At 30.7% G+C, this 14,150-nt stretch overlaps 1 protein-coding gene and 1 long non-coding RNA gene across 2 annotated transcripts in view; one reads left to right on the top strand and one right to left on the bottom strand.

Annotated features, from left to right (window-relative positions):
- Positions 1–2,228: 2,228 nt before the first annotated feature.
- Positions 2,229–14,150, bottom strand: part of LOC149878205 (uncharacterized) — a 24,347-nt gene continuing 12,425 nt past the window's right edge. The window contains exons 3-5 of the mRNA XM_090072812.1: positions 12,685–13,854; positions 11,797–11,823; positions 2,229–2,929 (exon numbers count right to left, since the gene is read on the bottom strand). Of these exons, the coding sequence (XP_089928938.1) occupies positions 2,355–2,929; positions 11,797–11,823; positions 12,685–13,854 (1,772 nt within the window). The 3' untranslated portion in view covers positions 2,229–2,354. The remainder of the gene's footprint in view (positions 2,930–11,796; positions 11,824–12,684; positions 13,855–14,150) is intronic.
- LOC149878207 (uncharacterized) lies at positions 3,904–4,325 on the top strand. Its single transcript, XR_016447500.1, has 2 exons — positions 3,904–4,011; positions 4,148–4,325. It is a non-coding gene; the product is annotated as an uncharacterized LOC149878207 (long non-coding RNA).

Raw genomic sequence — 14,150 nt, 5'->3', positions numbered from 1 at the left:
TCGTTAATTCCCCATGCCACTGACACGTCTTGCACTGCAGATGCCGCATTGTTCCTGATGGTAGTTTTGGGACAATAAGAAGCTGCTGCACTCCTACTCCAGATACTAGAATTGGAAGTCGGTCAACAGTTTCTTTACCGGTGATGTCAGCGAGTAATTTTCCATCCCAATGAATACATAAATGAACTTCTGGTTTTAATTCCTTCCTTAAACCTTCTGCTATCTTCTTGCGGTGTTTTATTCGTTCCCTTCGAATGGAAGCTGGAATAACATTGTATTCTGTTAGATCATGACCAAGAAGTTTTAATGGCGGTGTTAACACAAGTGCCGCCCCACGATCACTCAATTTAGCCACATCTAAATTAGCTGCCAACTTCTCATTCAGTATATTTTTCCTGCCACGTCTATGATGCTTTGGAGTCGGTGTACCTGAAGTTGATGGCTCAGGGTTATCTTGGTTACCAAGCAAGGCATCTTCTTGAGTTATGCTATCTTCTTTAGGGTTATCTTCACCTTTAGATGATGATGAAAGAACCACTGTTTGTTCTCGAGATTTTCTTGCCATCTCCTCTCGGTCCCTTTTTCGGTTCATTTCTTTTTGCCTTTTTGATACTTCTTGATACTTCTTCTTGCTTTGCCAATTTGTTATCGACTGGACCCATTTTGCCTCTCCGAATTTTCTCTCTTTGACATAATAGGAAGTACAAGTCCTCCTGAATGTTGATCATTTCCAATGCGTTGGCATGGGCATTATCGAATAGTTCTTCTAACCCTTTATTCCATTGGTCTTCCTTTTGTTTCAAATAATATGAACGCTAACTTTATTCCCTTTATTTTTCTTCAACTTTTCCCATTCCTTGTAAATGTTTTCGATTTTAGGGACAACGTGCTTCTTTAATTGCACTGGTAATCGGGCCTTTGACCAAACTTCAAAAATATCATTTGCTGTGGGATGTAATGCTTCCCTAATTCTTTGCTTGGTAATCTGCTTGTAATGGAAGAAAAGGGCCAACACTTCCCTTTTTGATGGAAGCATAACACTATCTAAAGAAGAGGACATCTGTCCAATAAGCCATTTCTCCGTTTTCTTTCTGGTAGCTATCGTTGTACTGGTTGATGAAGCCATCATTGTACAGTAGTTACACTAGTTTAACCTGCAAAAGGAACAATTAAGCATCATAGACACAATTCTGCACACTAAAAGTAAAAGAATTACTAGTTAAAAGAGGTTTGTACGCTAAGCACCAACCACTTTTGTTGTATAACATCATACGCAACATAATTTTTTTTAGGGTACATTTACGCAATACTGAAGGGTCGGTAGCGACCCCTAAAAATCATTCTAAAAAAAAAAAAAAAAAGATACTACATTTTTATGATAATGAACTAAATGGCAGGGTGGCCCATACAAAAATTGAAATAATAAAATAAGAAACACCCTAATATATATATATATATATATATATATATATATATATATATATATATATATATATATATATATATAATAAAGTATATAAAGTATATTCTTTAAACTTATACCAAATGTCAATATTATATAGGTTTTTAGTAAGTACGCTCTTGCCAAATCAACGTTTGGAAAGGTCCACCATGCAATTACTTTATCGGTTTTCATCTAGTTTTTGGTAACAACTTTTTTTGTCCTCTTTTATCCTGTGTACCATCCTGTAAATATCCTGTAAATTATTTAAAGAAACATAAATTTCTAGACATTTACTATTGTGGCGAATTTTACACAGGGCAATACTTGATATCGTAGTAGCATAGCAAAGTATGTTTTACAAGCGTCGAACATCATATCATTTTACCTAGTTTTATGAACACATCTGAATCTAACCTTTTTTTCTTTTAAAGTCATTAATTTAAGAGAGTTCTTTAAGCCAAACTTAAAACAAATTTCTATTTCAAAATCTTATTAATTACTTAAATTTTACAATTTGTTAGTTAATTACATTTAAACAAAGAAGAAGGAATCGAACCTTCATATTTCGACCATATGTAAAACAACTTTCCATTAGTTTATTCTCTTTTCTTTTAGAATTATGTATAATTTATGTTTTTCACTTATTCCCAAACCCCCTTTCTTCACTCGAATTATTTTTTCTAAATTTAAAACCAATTTTTCATTTTTATAACCAACTTTTCAAATAAACTTTGAAAAATTTCAAAACTGTTTACACTATCCGAGCCCCAAAAAAATTTTCAAGTTTCTTTAATCATAATATTTTGTAATACAGACATAATTTACAATATAAACCAACCAATTATATTCGAATTGAATTTTTAGATTCGATTTGTTTATCAGAAGAAGCCAGAACATAATCTTAAATTAATTATGAGCTTGATTGAGGCATTTTCTCCACATATGATTTAAAGCCTTTAATGCTGTTAAAGTTTTCCTCACAGTAGCGGACCTTAAGTTTCCTGATATTAGAGTACTTTTTAATTGTATCACAAATACTTTTAATGAAGGAAACGTTTTTGTTTATAGAAAGACGCAACATTTCACACCGCTCAATCCATGGATAAAAACATTCAAAGTCCGTTTTTGTGATGTTGCTATCTATAAATATCCACAAGAGTTTAAAATTATTGCCTGGTGTCCACCCTTCGATTTTCACAGGGGATTTAAAGATGACCCAAGAAACGTTTTTCGAACACTCTTTGATTAGGTCCATTTCATCCGAGGATAAACGTACTTTCTTAACACCCAAATACTTCAACTTCATTTTTTTAGCAAAGAAGTTCTCGAAGAAATACTTTTTTTGTATTATTTTCCATGGTTCACTTTCATCGGATATAAAAAGCAGCCACTCTCGACGTTTCATCGCTCGCTTCATTTTATCGGAGATGGTAGCTTGTGCTTCGTAAAAGCATTCCATGAAAAACTCTTGATCCTCATTTTTACCTGAACAAGATCAAATTTAGGGGAAAAAAACAATATTATCCATTTCTAACTTTTATCAAACTTCTAATTTATACATAATAATAAGTCGTAATTATATATAAGTTGTAATAAGATAATAAAAATAAGTTTTCCAAATAATATTTTATTAGTGATAATATATTTTTAATATATTTTTTTTTTACAAAGGAACTTCTCTCTAAGTTTCCACCTCTAAACTATTTTCAAACTTTGTACGGACCATTTTACTATCAATCTTTCAAAAATTCTTAGTCTAAAGTTTGGATTTTTTTCATCTTAATTTTTTTCATGTCAAACTAATTTTTAGTGCAAAAGTACAACAACTAGGATTTCAACTTTTCAAACTTTTATTCAAATAATTGTCTACTCTGATGATGAATTAAGATGTCATTGTTGTTCATGAAGCTAAGATGCATGTGTGCCTTTTACTCCTAAACCATTCTCAATAACTAATTGTACATCGCTTTTCACATAAGTCTTCGGTTCTTCGGTCCGAATCTCTATTGACCTCCTTGTAAGAGAATTTCTATAAAATATCTTTGACATCTTCTATTGAACTATTGATGTAAACAAATGTTTGTTAGTAATTTCAAATACTTGATTATTTTCTATTCTGGGGACAATGCTGTAAACAATTCGAAGTTTTTTTCGAGAAAAAAAATCTTTCGTAAAAACGCAATTTTTTAAGTAAATTATTTTAACGTAAAAAAATTCGAAAACTCGAAGAATTTATCGCTGTTTGTATTTTTTTCGGCCATTGCTATAAAGCATAAAACGTATACGTCACTAAAATTCACGAACTTTTTTTATCTGTAATATATAGTAGTAATATAATAGTAATTTTTATTGTAATTTTTATTTAGTAGGCCTACTTAATAAATTTTATTAGTCATTAAGTATGCTGTGCTGTCTATTCTATTTTTATGAATATTTTTACATTCTAGTATTTGGTGTTTAAAAAAACTGTGTAAAATTAAAGTACGAACATGGTTTTAATTTTTTCGGATGAAGACTTAGATTTCGAAGTTGCAGAAAATGAGCTTCGCCACCGATTGCCTCGAGAGGTTGGTGTTTAAAACATTACTTAAAATTACTAAACTTTGATGTTTTTTTTAATGATTTTTCATCGAACAAAATCAGAAATCATACTAAATAGGCGCAGAAATTATATTTTTGATTAGTTTTTCAATATCATTTTAGTTTAATGGTCGCTTTTTTAACGAAGATGTTTCTGACAACGTTTTTCGAGAGCACTATCGAGTCCCAAGAGCTTTATTAGATTTTTAGAAACTAGGCTTAAAGATGGTTTGCAACATTATACTAAGCGAAATAAAAGCATTTCAGTACGTCTCCAGATAATGGTATTTCTTCATTTTATTGGCACAAATGTTTTTTTCATGTTCTCAGAGACTGTCATGGAATCTTTATCAACACAATTTATCGTATTATACAGTGTAGGAGAAGCTATTTTCAATGTTAGTGTATTAAGTTAATAAAACTATTGGAAGTATATATATATATATATATATATATATATATATATATATATATATATATATATATATATATATATATATATATATATATATATATATATATATATATATATATATATATATATATATATATATATATATATATATATATATATATTTACATATATATAAAATTGATATATACTATACATTAGGGTGGTCCTTAATTTTCAAAGTTTGATTTTTGTACAGGACACCCTTGAATTTTGTTTATATGCATGCATAAAGAATTCACAAAAAAAATCAGCTAAATCTGAAAACATTTAGAGGTCCTTACCACATATATAATAGTTAAGTATCATGTGGGGTTCCGTGGCTGCATGTCACTAGTTGTTATACTGGTGAACTCTTTCACTGCACACTATACCGCCTGCATAATTTATCAATATGATGTTACTTATTTATTGTTAAATTATCCAGAATGCATTTCACCAGCTGTCAGCCATTAGTGACTACTGACTCTCTCAGGGAAACTTCCGTAACAACTGACCTAGTGGATACTGGATCAAAAGTGAGTGTTTTCTTTGTTTATTTTTGCTTAAATATTAATTTGCCAAATTATATTGATTTAACAATGAATTATTATAAAACAGACAGAATGACCGATCCGCTGTGCTAAATCCATTTTAAATTGTTAATTAATATCAATTGCCTGAGTGCCATAGTATCGAACTTGACTTTTCATTTATGCACATAATTGTGTATTTTATTTATTGGTTTTAGACCTTGTCAGAGTTTTAATATGTCATTGTTGTTTATTTATATTGCATAACATAAATTTTGTCAGTTAGTTTTCTGAGCTCTATAAGTTTTTGTTAGAAATTACATATAGTTTGAATAATTAAATTGGATGGTAACAAATAAAATTTATTATTTTAAGGGAGATGGCCAATGCTTGCTGTAGGACTTCGAAACCAACTACAAGACGAGAAACTGAGTTGTGGCTGATAGGCCAAATGTCTGAAATTCTCAGCTCTACAAAGTTACCGTCAAAGAAGGAAGTCATGGCACTTTTCTTCTATTACAAAGAGGCCACCAAACAGACCGTTCGTGAAGCATCACATTCAACAACTAATGACGTTCTTGAAGTGTGGGCTAAAGCCCGCATCCCGACACGGTTGAAAAAACACGTTGTTGAAAAAGTTGAATGTCTGTTCCATGAATATGACAAACTGAAGAAAAATAAGGAAAATAAAGCAAAGCGCTCTGAAAGTCTACTGAAGAAGGAAGAAGAATGGAAGGATGGCTTAGAGAGTCTTTTTGACATTGCTCATGCGGACGCCATGAAGATGATTAGCATGCAGGAGGACAGGGAGTTCCTGTTAGCTCAGCGTGAGGCGGGACGACGTGGTAAAATGAAAAGTGTTTACAAAGCCATGGCCAAAAGAGAAAGAGATGTTCACAGTAGAGAAGAAAACTTCAAGAGAAGAAAAGAGAGAGAAGAACAGGACAGAGTGGCCAGAGAGGAGAAAGCTATTCTTCAGAATTCCGAAAGCGAACAGGAGTCTGGTAATGATAATGAAGGATTTGGTGAGCCATCATCAACCACAACTTCAAAGAGAACTAAACGTAAACGTGGCACACACAAAATACTGAATGACAAGTTAGCAGTATGTCTGGATATGGCAAAGGTCAGTGATAGAAATGCTGCACTAGTCCTGACTCCAGCACTGCAGCACCTCGGTCATGACCCAGCAGAGTTTAATATCAATCGATCGTCCATTTGAAGAGAAAGGATGAAATGTAGGCAGAGAATGGCAGAGAACTTGAAAGCAGAATTTAAGCCAACAGTTCCACTAACAATACACTGGGATGGGAAATTGCTGGAAGATATCAGTAGCAAAAAAATTGTGGACCGGCTCCCAATCCTCGTGTCTGGACTAGGAGTTGACCAAATTCTTTGTGTACCGAAGCTGCCATCTGGAACTGGAGAAGCTGCAGCAACAGCTGTTTATGATGTAACTGTAGCGTGGGGCATAGCTAATAAAGTCAAGTGCGTGTGCTTCGACACTACTTCCGTCAATAGTGGTCCAAGAAGTGGTGCTTGCATCCTACTGGAGCAGAAGTTTGACAAAGATTTGCTCTGGTTTGCTTGCCGTCATCACATTTTAGAAATAGTCTTAGAGGCAACGGTTACTCTTTCTCTTGGCCCTTCAAAGGATTTTTAAAAGGTTTCAAAGCAGTTGGGAAATCATCGACCGGTCAAACTTTCAGGCATCTAGTTCGAATGACATCGTGCACAGTGCCGTTTCCAGTGTTTCAAATAAAATTATTGCATTTGCTGAAAACCAGCTGCAGCAGTTTCAGCCTCGTGATGATTATCGCGAACTGCTAGAGCTGACAATAATGTTTCTGGGAGGCGTTCCATCTCAAGGATGCTCATTCAAAGCTCCGGCAGGACCGCATCAAGCCAGATGGATGGCCAAGGCTATTTATTAATTGAAAATATGGATGCTGAGAAGCCAGTTCAAAATGACAAAGAAAGAAGAGAAGGGAATAGCAGACGTGTGTCTTTTCACAGTGACTCTGTATGTCAAGGCCTGGTTTAGAGCGCCGTCAGCGCCATCTTCGCCTCGTGTTGATCTCGAGCTTATCAAGGAGATCGAGAAATACAAGGCACAGAATCAAGCAGTCTCTCAGATCGCAATGAAGAAAATTTTAGGACATTTGTGGTACTTGTCAGAAGAACTGATTGCATTGGCTTTCTTTGATGACGAAGTCTCCGATGACACTAAACGTCTGATGGTCAGTGCCCTGCAAGCACCGGGTGCAGAATATCCTTTGAAGAGGATAACTGTTGATCCTACGCTGGTGAGCTCCAAGAACTTGGAAGACTTTGTCACCGAGAGCAGTCGTAGATTCTTCACCATCACTGGTCTACCGTCAACTTTCCTCAACAAAGATGTGAAGCTCTGGTCTGCAGATGCTGACTATCAGTTGGCGAAGAACACTGTCAGTAGTATGAGAGTTGTGAATGACATAGCAGAACGTGGAGTTGCCTTAATGGACGAATACAACAAGCTGCACACAAACGATGAGGAGCAGAAACAGTGCCTTCTCTTAATTGTAAAGAAGTACCGCCAGCGATTTCCTGATCAAGCGAAGAATACCCTGGCAATGGACTAACTAGACGGTTTTTGTCACTTTGACAGTCTCAACACAGAAGGACAATAATAATTACAATATGTAACCCTGTAACAGTTGTTTAAATGTGCTTCAATAAAGCAATGTTGTGCTCTGTGATCATATTTGTCCTAATCATTCATATTGTAGAATACTGAGCATATGAGCCTTCTGTGGGCACTTTTATAGATATAAACTCTGCGGTAGAGACCCCTAAAATGCATTTTTTTCAAATAAAATTTTCAGTACAATTACTTTTTCATAAACGTCAACCATTGAAGGGGGTGCCTCGTCAGAAAATTGAAGAAAATTTTTTTTGTAACGAATAAGGACCACCCTACTATACATTACATCATGTTATCATTGTTAATTTTATATACTGTAATATATCTCTGCTGTTGCTACTGTTTTTGAATATAATGATTAAGTTGCCATTATTATTACCCTTGTAATAGTTTACTTTACATTAGTTTATAACTATTTGTATGTAAACTTGAATGTAAAATCTTTTTTTAGAAATATGATTGATTACATACTTATATTATGTTAATATATACTATATATTACATACTTATGCTATAACATTTGTAATATATATATATATATATATATATATATATATATATATATATATATATATATATATATATATATATATATATAAAGAAACAAAAAAATTACAACAAGCAAAAACAAATATGGCAAAATCGAAGAATCAATATATCTTTCTTCAAAAGTGTGTAAAACATAAATTAATACCAAATCGCTTCGAGTTGTATGTCCATCGGGACACCAAGTTACGGAATATCACAATATCTAGTAAATATATTTTTACCAATCTTAGATAAAAACATAACAAAGTTAAAAAATTCGTCAACTTTTGTAAAAACAGCTAAACTTTGGAATATATCAAATGATGAAATACAAGTATCTTATGACGTTGTCAATATATCCATCAATTCCTCTGGGAGAGGCTACAAAAATTCTTCTTGATATGTTAGAGCACTTCTCAAATTTAAATAAACTAACAAAACTAAGCGTTTTAGAAATAAAATCACTAATAGAACTGTGTTTATATAAATGTTATTTTTTATGGAATGAAGAAATTCATGAACTTGTAGATTCAGGTCCAATAGGACTTTCACTCATGGTAGTACTTGCGGAAGGTTTCCTGCAATTTTTTGAAAATAAAGCAATCAATATTGCGCTTCATTCTAATCCACCGTTAGAAATAAAATCGTTTTTCAGGTACGTAGATGATAGCCACGCAAGATTTACAAATAAAAATAATGCCATCCGTTTTCAACAAATATTAAACAGTCAACATCATGCCATCAAATACACAATTGAATTGGAAGATGAAAACAAAAGATTAAATTTTTTAGAGATCCAAATAACAAATAATCAAAAAGGTAAATATGATTTTAACATACATCGAAAAAAAGCAATAACAAATATTCAGGTTAAGCCCAATTCAAACCACGATCCAAAATTCTTAGAAGGAATATTTAAAGGATTTATTCATAGAGCTTTATCAATTTGCTCTGAAAAATTTTTAAATAAAGAAATCGATATCCTAATAAGTGTGTTTGCTGAAAATGGATACGAAAAGAAGAAATTACAAGACCTTGCAAATATTGTTATAAAAAAACGACACTCAAATAATGAAATAGTATTATCTAACAACGAAGACACTATGCCAACTATATCACTACCTTGGATCCCAGTATTATCACCAAAACTTCGAAAAATCTTTAGGAAAGCAGGTTACAGGGCAGTCTTTAAATCCAGTGCAAATCTTAAATCTTTACTAACTTCGCGCAACAAAACAGAACTACCATCAAATAGCCATTCCGGAGTATACCTGATAGAATGCGAGTGTAAACAAAAATACATCGGCGAAACAAAAATGAAAATAGCAACAAGAACAAAACAATACCAAAAAAATGTTTTTGAAGAAAAATTAGAACAATATGCAATTGGCCATCATAAAATTAAATGTTCATGTAATATAAAATGGAATCAAGTAAAGACGCTAAAAGTAGAACCCAAAAAATTTGAAAGAAAAGTTCGAGAGGCAATCGAAATTCAGTTCAACAAATGCGGACCTAAAAATGGAGGTATGAATTTAGATGATGGTCAATATGTAAAAATGCAATTCTGGACGCCATACTTTTTATACCTACGAAATATTAAAGAAGCCCAACTAAAGCGAAGTTTAAAGAAGCCATTAAAAAGTGACATTACCGTTAATGTTTGTAATTTAATTTAATAAATATTTGTAATTAAAGCTGAAGATGCTAGTATCAATAATCTAGCGAAAATTTCTTAGATAAAATAAAAAATTAGTATTAAGAGAATTCGTATTTATTGAAGTTCATATATTAAATATATATATATATATATATATATATATATATATATATATATATATAATATATTTTTTTTTTTTTTTTTTTTTTTTTTTTTTTTATACAACTTCAATAAATTTACACATCGTTACATTAAAACTACATATAATGCAACGTAAATAAAAAGAAGAGTATAACATAATATTACCACGTATAACATCATAATAAAAAGTGGTTTAGCAAGTATAACACATCATAATAAAACGTGGTTTAACAAGTATAACGTAAATTAGTATAGTTTCTTATCATAAAGACTATCAGTATTTTTTAAAAATAATAAAATAAAAATAAGAAAAAGATAAAAAGACAAGAAATTTTCTTGTTACTTCAAATATATATATATGTTGTTGTAAAGGAAAACTCGTAGAAGTCTATGAAGACTTATCATGGAATACCTTTTCAAATTTTTAAATAAAGTCTATTTCATATTTATATATAGTCAAAACACAGTCAGTGATACACATAAATATTTCAGTATAGATTCTGTTGTTAAGTTTAATACATATCAATATAATTGTTGATATTAAGTATGAGGTGTTTTATTTTATTTTTTAAGTTGGCAGGATTATTTAATACTTTAAGTTCTATATTTTTTGATATTATTTTGTTATACAGGTACGGACCCCGGTAGGAAATAGAAAACCATGAGAACTTTGTTGTTCTTTTAGGCAGTGTTGTTCTTTTAGGCAGTGTATATATATATATATATATATATATATATATATATATATATATATATATATATATATATATATATATATATATATATATGTATATATGTAAACATACTAAGCTTTCCAAGAAGAACTTCTTTGTTTTCTCTGATCTTTATTGCTAGTAACATTTTAAGTTCTTTAGACAGCATTTTATTTTGTTGTGTATTTGTGTATTATTTTGTTGTGCATTTTTGTATTATATGGCATATTTATCGACTATTTATACTTTTCTTTAGTCAAACTATGAAAAATTTGTTTAACCAAAATTACTATCGAAAACCTTCATAAATAAGTATAGAATTTTAAATGCATGCATGCATTGTTAACGAAGCACAACAAGGAACTGAATAATCGATTAAATGCAGATTTTAAGTAATTAGTTCATTATGAAGTTACCAAAATCCTTTTCAGTTTTATCTATAAAATATCTACATAAAAACACAAACAAAGAATGTTCAATGATTTTGAAGCGCTAACGTTGTTCCAACAATGGCCGCTAAAAATCACGAAGAAAATATCTACAATTGAGATAAAAAATCTAAATTTTTTTTCGAAAAAACGCATTTTTTTTATCTGAAAAGGCGATTCCCTGATTCGTTTATAGCATTGGATTTAATAGCAAAGTTTTTATCTTAAAAACGGAATTTTTTGAATGTTTACAGCAATGGACTTTTTTTTTCTTCGCTTTTTACGGTAAAAACTTCGTATTTTACGGAAAAAACTTCGTTTTTTATGTTTATAGCATTGGCCCTGCTTTATCTTTACATATAAATATTACAAAGACATCTTTAGCAACATTCATAATTGAAGCTATTAAACCCTAAACACTTTAAAATAAATTTGAATGATTTTTTGTTTTATTCTTTTATCTCATACAATTAATCTCAGAGTTAACCTAAAGATGAAACGCACAAAAATAGTTTCACGCAATCATATGTCTAATCTAACGATAGTTCTAATGATACTTGCGAATCAATTGCTATTCTACTTTTAATAAAAATGTGATTTTACCTTGAAATTAGGATTTTATAACGGACAAAAAGATAAATGTAAAAGTTACATACCGAAAAGTGCCATCTTTGGAAGAGATTCTAAACATGTCATGTCAATACGTTACCATAAAGAAGTTTAGTTTAATCTGACTATGATATAAATGTAACACAAACTTTATGAAATTTTATAAAAATGGAAGTAACTTTTTTACCACTTCAAATTATGTTGCATTAAAATGTTGCGTAATCTTTCCTTTAATGCGATGATTTGAAAGATTTTTCTTACATTATAGTTTATAACCAATATTATAACCAATTAATCAACTTTAAAATTTTTGTCTATTACCAATTAATTTTTAAATGCTAATCCCATTAAATGTTAAAGTTCTTTATAAAGTTTGCTACTGTGCAGATTTAAGTTGAAAATTAACAATGAATTTTTCTTAGCATGAATAATGTTTAGTAATGAACATTGAAAGAAATTAATTTTTAATTACTGACACTGAACATTTTCTATTTGCTTTGTTGAGAACTAAATATAATTGTGTCAAATATTGTTATTTTCTTATATATAATTTCAATTTATTCATTTTTTGTTTGGTATGCTTAAGCAGCATTTTAGAAAATAACATTTAAAGATAAACTAACATTTAAAAGTAAATCAGCCAATGTTTGTGCCAAACAACTGATAAGATATAAAAAGAAATGTAAATTTCAACATAATACTTTGCGTAGTAATAGTAAGATAACATAAAAGAATGAAAATATTAAAATTAAAAAAAAAGGTTAAAGTGAGGAAAACAAATTATTAGTTTAATAATCATTTATCTTTTATTTTGTTTTAAAAAAGTTTATCATTCGGTGAAGTTTCCTACCATCAAATATCAAGCCAAAAAAATGCATCATACAAAATTTGAAACTTAAAAGATTTTATGCCGATCAATTAACAATAAGACTTACCACAAATCATGCAAAGCAACTGATTCTTTCTTTCTTCATTTGAACCCGTCGCTATGGGTTGAAAATAGTCTCCTAAACCTTCTTTAACTTTATCTTTTGAATTCATTATTCCGCAGATCATTGATACACAGAGGCGTAAATTTTCGTTGCCTATAATTTCCTTAGGACTTAAATGTTTGTACGCATGAATAGAAGCACATAAATTCAATAAGGATTGGTTAGCATGCTTATCACCAAAGAGTGCTTCAAATTCTTTATAATAGATTTCTTCAAAACCTGTCATGTTTTGTTTTTTAGAGCCTTTGTCTTCATTAAAATTACAATAAGCTAGTTCACAGATTTCTGATAAAAACTGCATCACAGCATCCGCTGGTATATTGTTTTTGTTAACATAAGTTTGCAAAAAGTATAAAAAAATGTTACTGTAAAATTCAGTCATGCTGTTAAAAGAATATTTGCCGTCCATTGAAGAAGCACTAATAACTTCACATATTCTTTTTAAACAAAATGGTACAGATGTCATGGATTTGGCGAAGTGAAAGGCGTTAAGATAATCGTTTATCTTTTCCTTTCGATTATCAATATTTTGGATATATTCTTTAATCTCATCATCATTAAAACCTGTTACTTGAAATGATGCAATTTCCAGTGATTCCTTTTCTTGTTTAAATTTCTCCTTAAACAATTTTATATCTCTAAATCTACCAGCGACAATACATTTGTTGTTCGGATTTTTCAACGTTTTAGCTAATTCTTTGATAAAGGAGGAATCGATCAAGTCACCATCCAACCCATCAATTACAAACAGCTTTGAAGAGTTTGAAATGTTATTCCAGTCTTTTGAAACATTAGAGTATTGTGTTATAACATTTTTGTCAATGCTATCACCATGACAGCAAATTAATTGGTTAAATTCTAAATAAAACACCAAATCTATATCGCTCCATAATGATTCATTTGCCCAATTTAAGAGACACATTTGAATAAAACTTGTTTTCCCAATGCCAGTTATGCCAGAAATCAAGAACAATTTAGTTTTCAAATGAAATTCTTTTTCAAAATCTACATCATTGAACTTTTCTGTATTAACAACGGTTAGATTTAAAAGCCGAATTTTCCCCATCTGCTTGTGGTTTTCATGATAATATTTCTTGAGTGCTACGCGTTTATCTGAGAGTAAATATGCGTAAAAATGCAGTAAGATTTGATTGGTTTAAAAAGCTTATGGTCCAAATAAATCGTACATGCATAGATGCATCTATCCATCCATCCGTACATACATGCATACATTTATGAATACATACATACATACATACATACATACATACATACATACATACATACATACATACATACATACATACATACATACATACATACATACATACATACATACATACATACATACATACATACATACATACATACATACATACATACATACATACATACATACATACATACAT

Source organism: Hydra viridissima, unplaced genomic scaffold, assembly GCF_058129835.1.
Source record: "Hydra viridissima isolate aposymbiotic clone 2 unplaced genomic scaffold, HvirCarnegie_v1 scaffold_15, whole genome shotgun sequence".
NCBI lineage: Eukaryota > Metazoa > Cnidaria > Hydrozoa > Anthoathecata > Hydridae > Hydra > Hydra viridissima.
The sequence above is the reverse complement of the archived record's forward strand: the minus strand, read 5'-3'. Positions and strand labels throughout refer to the sequence as shown.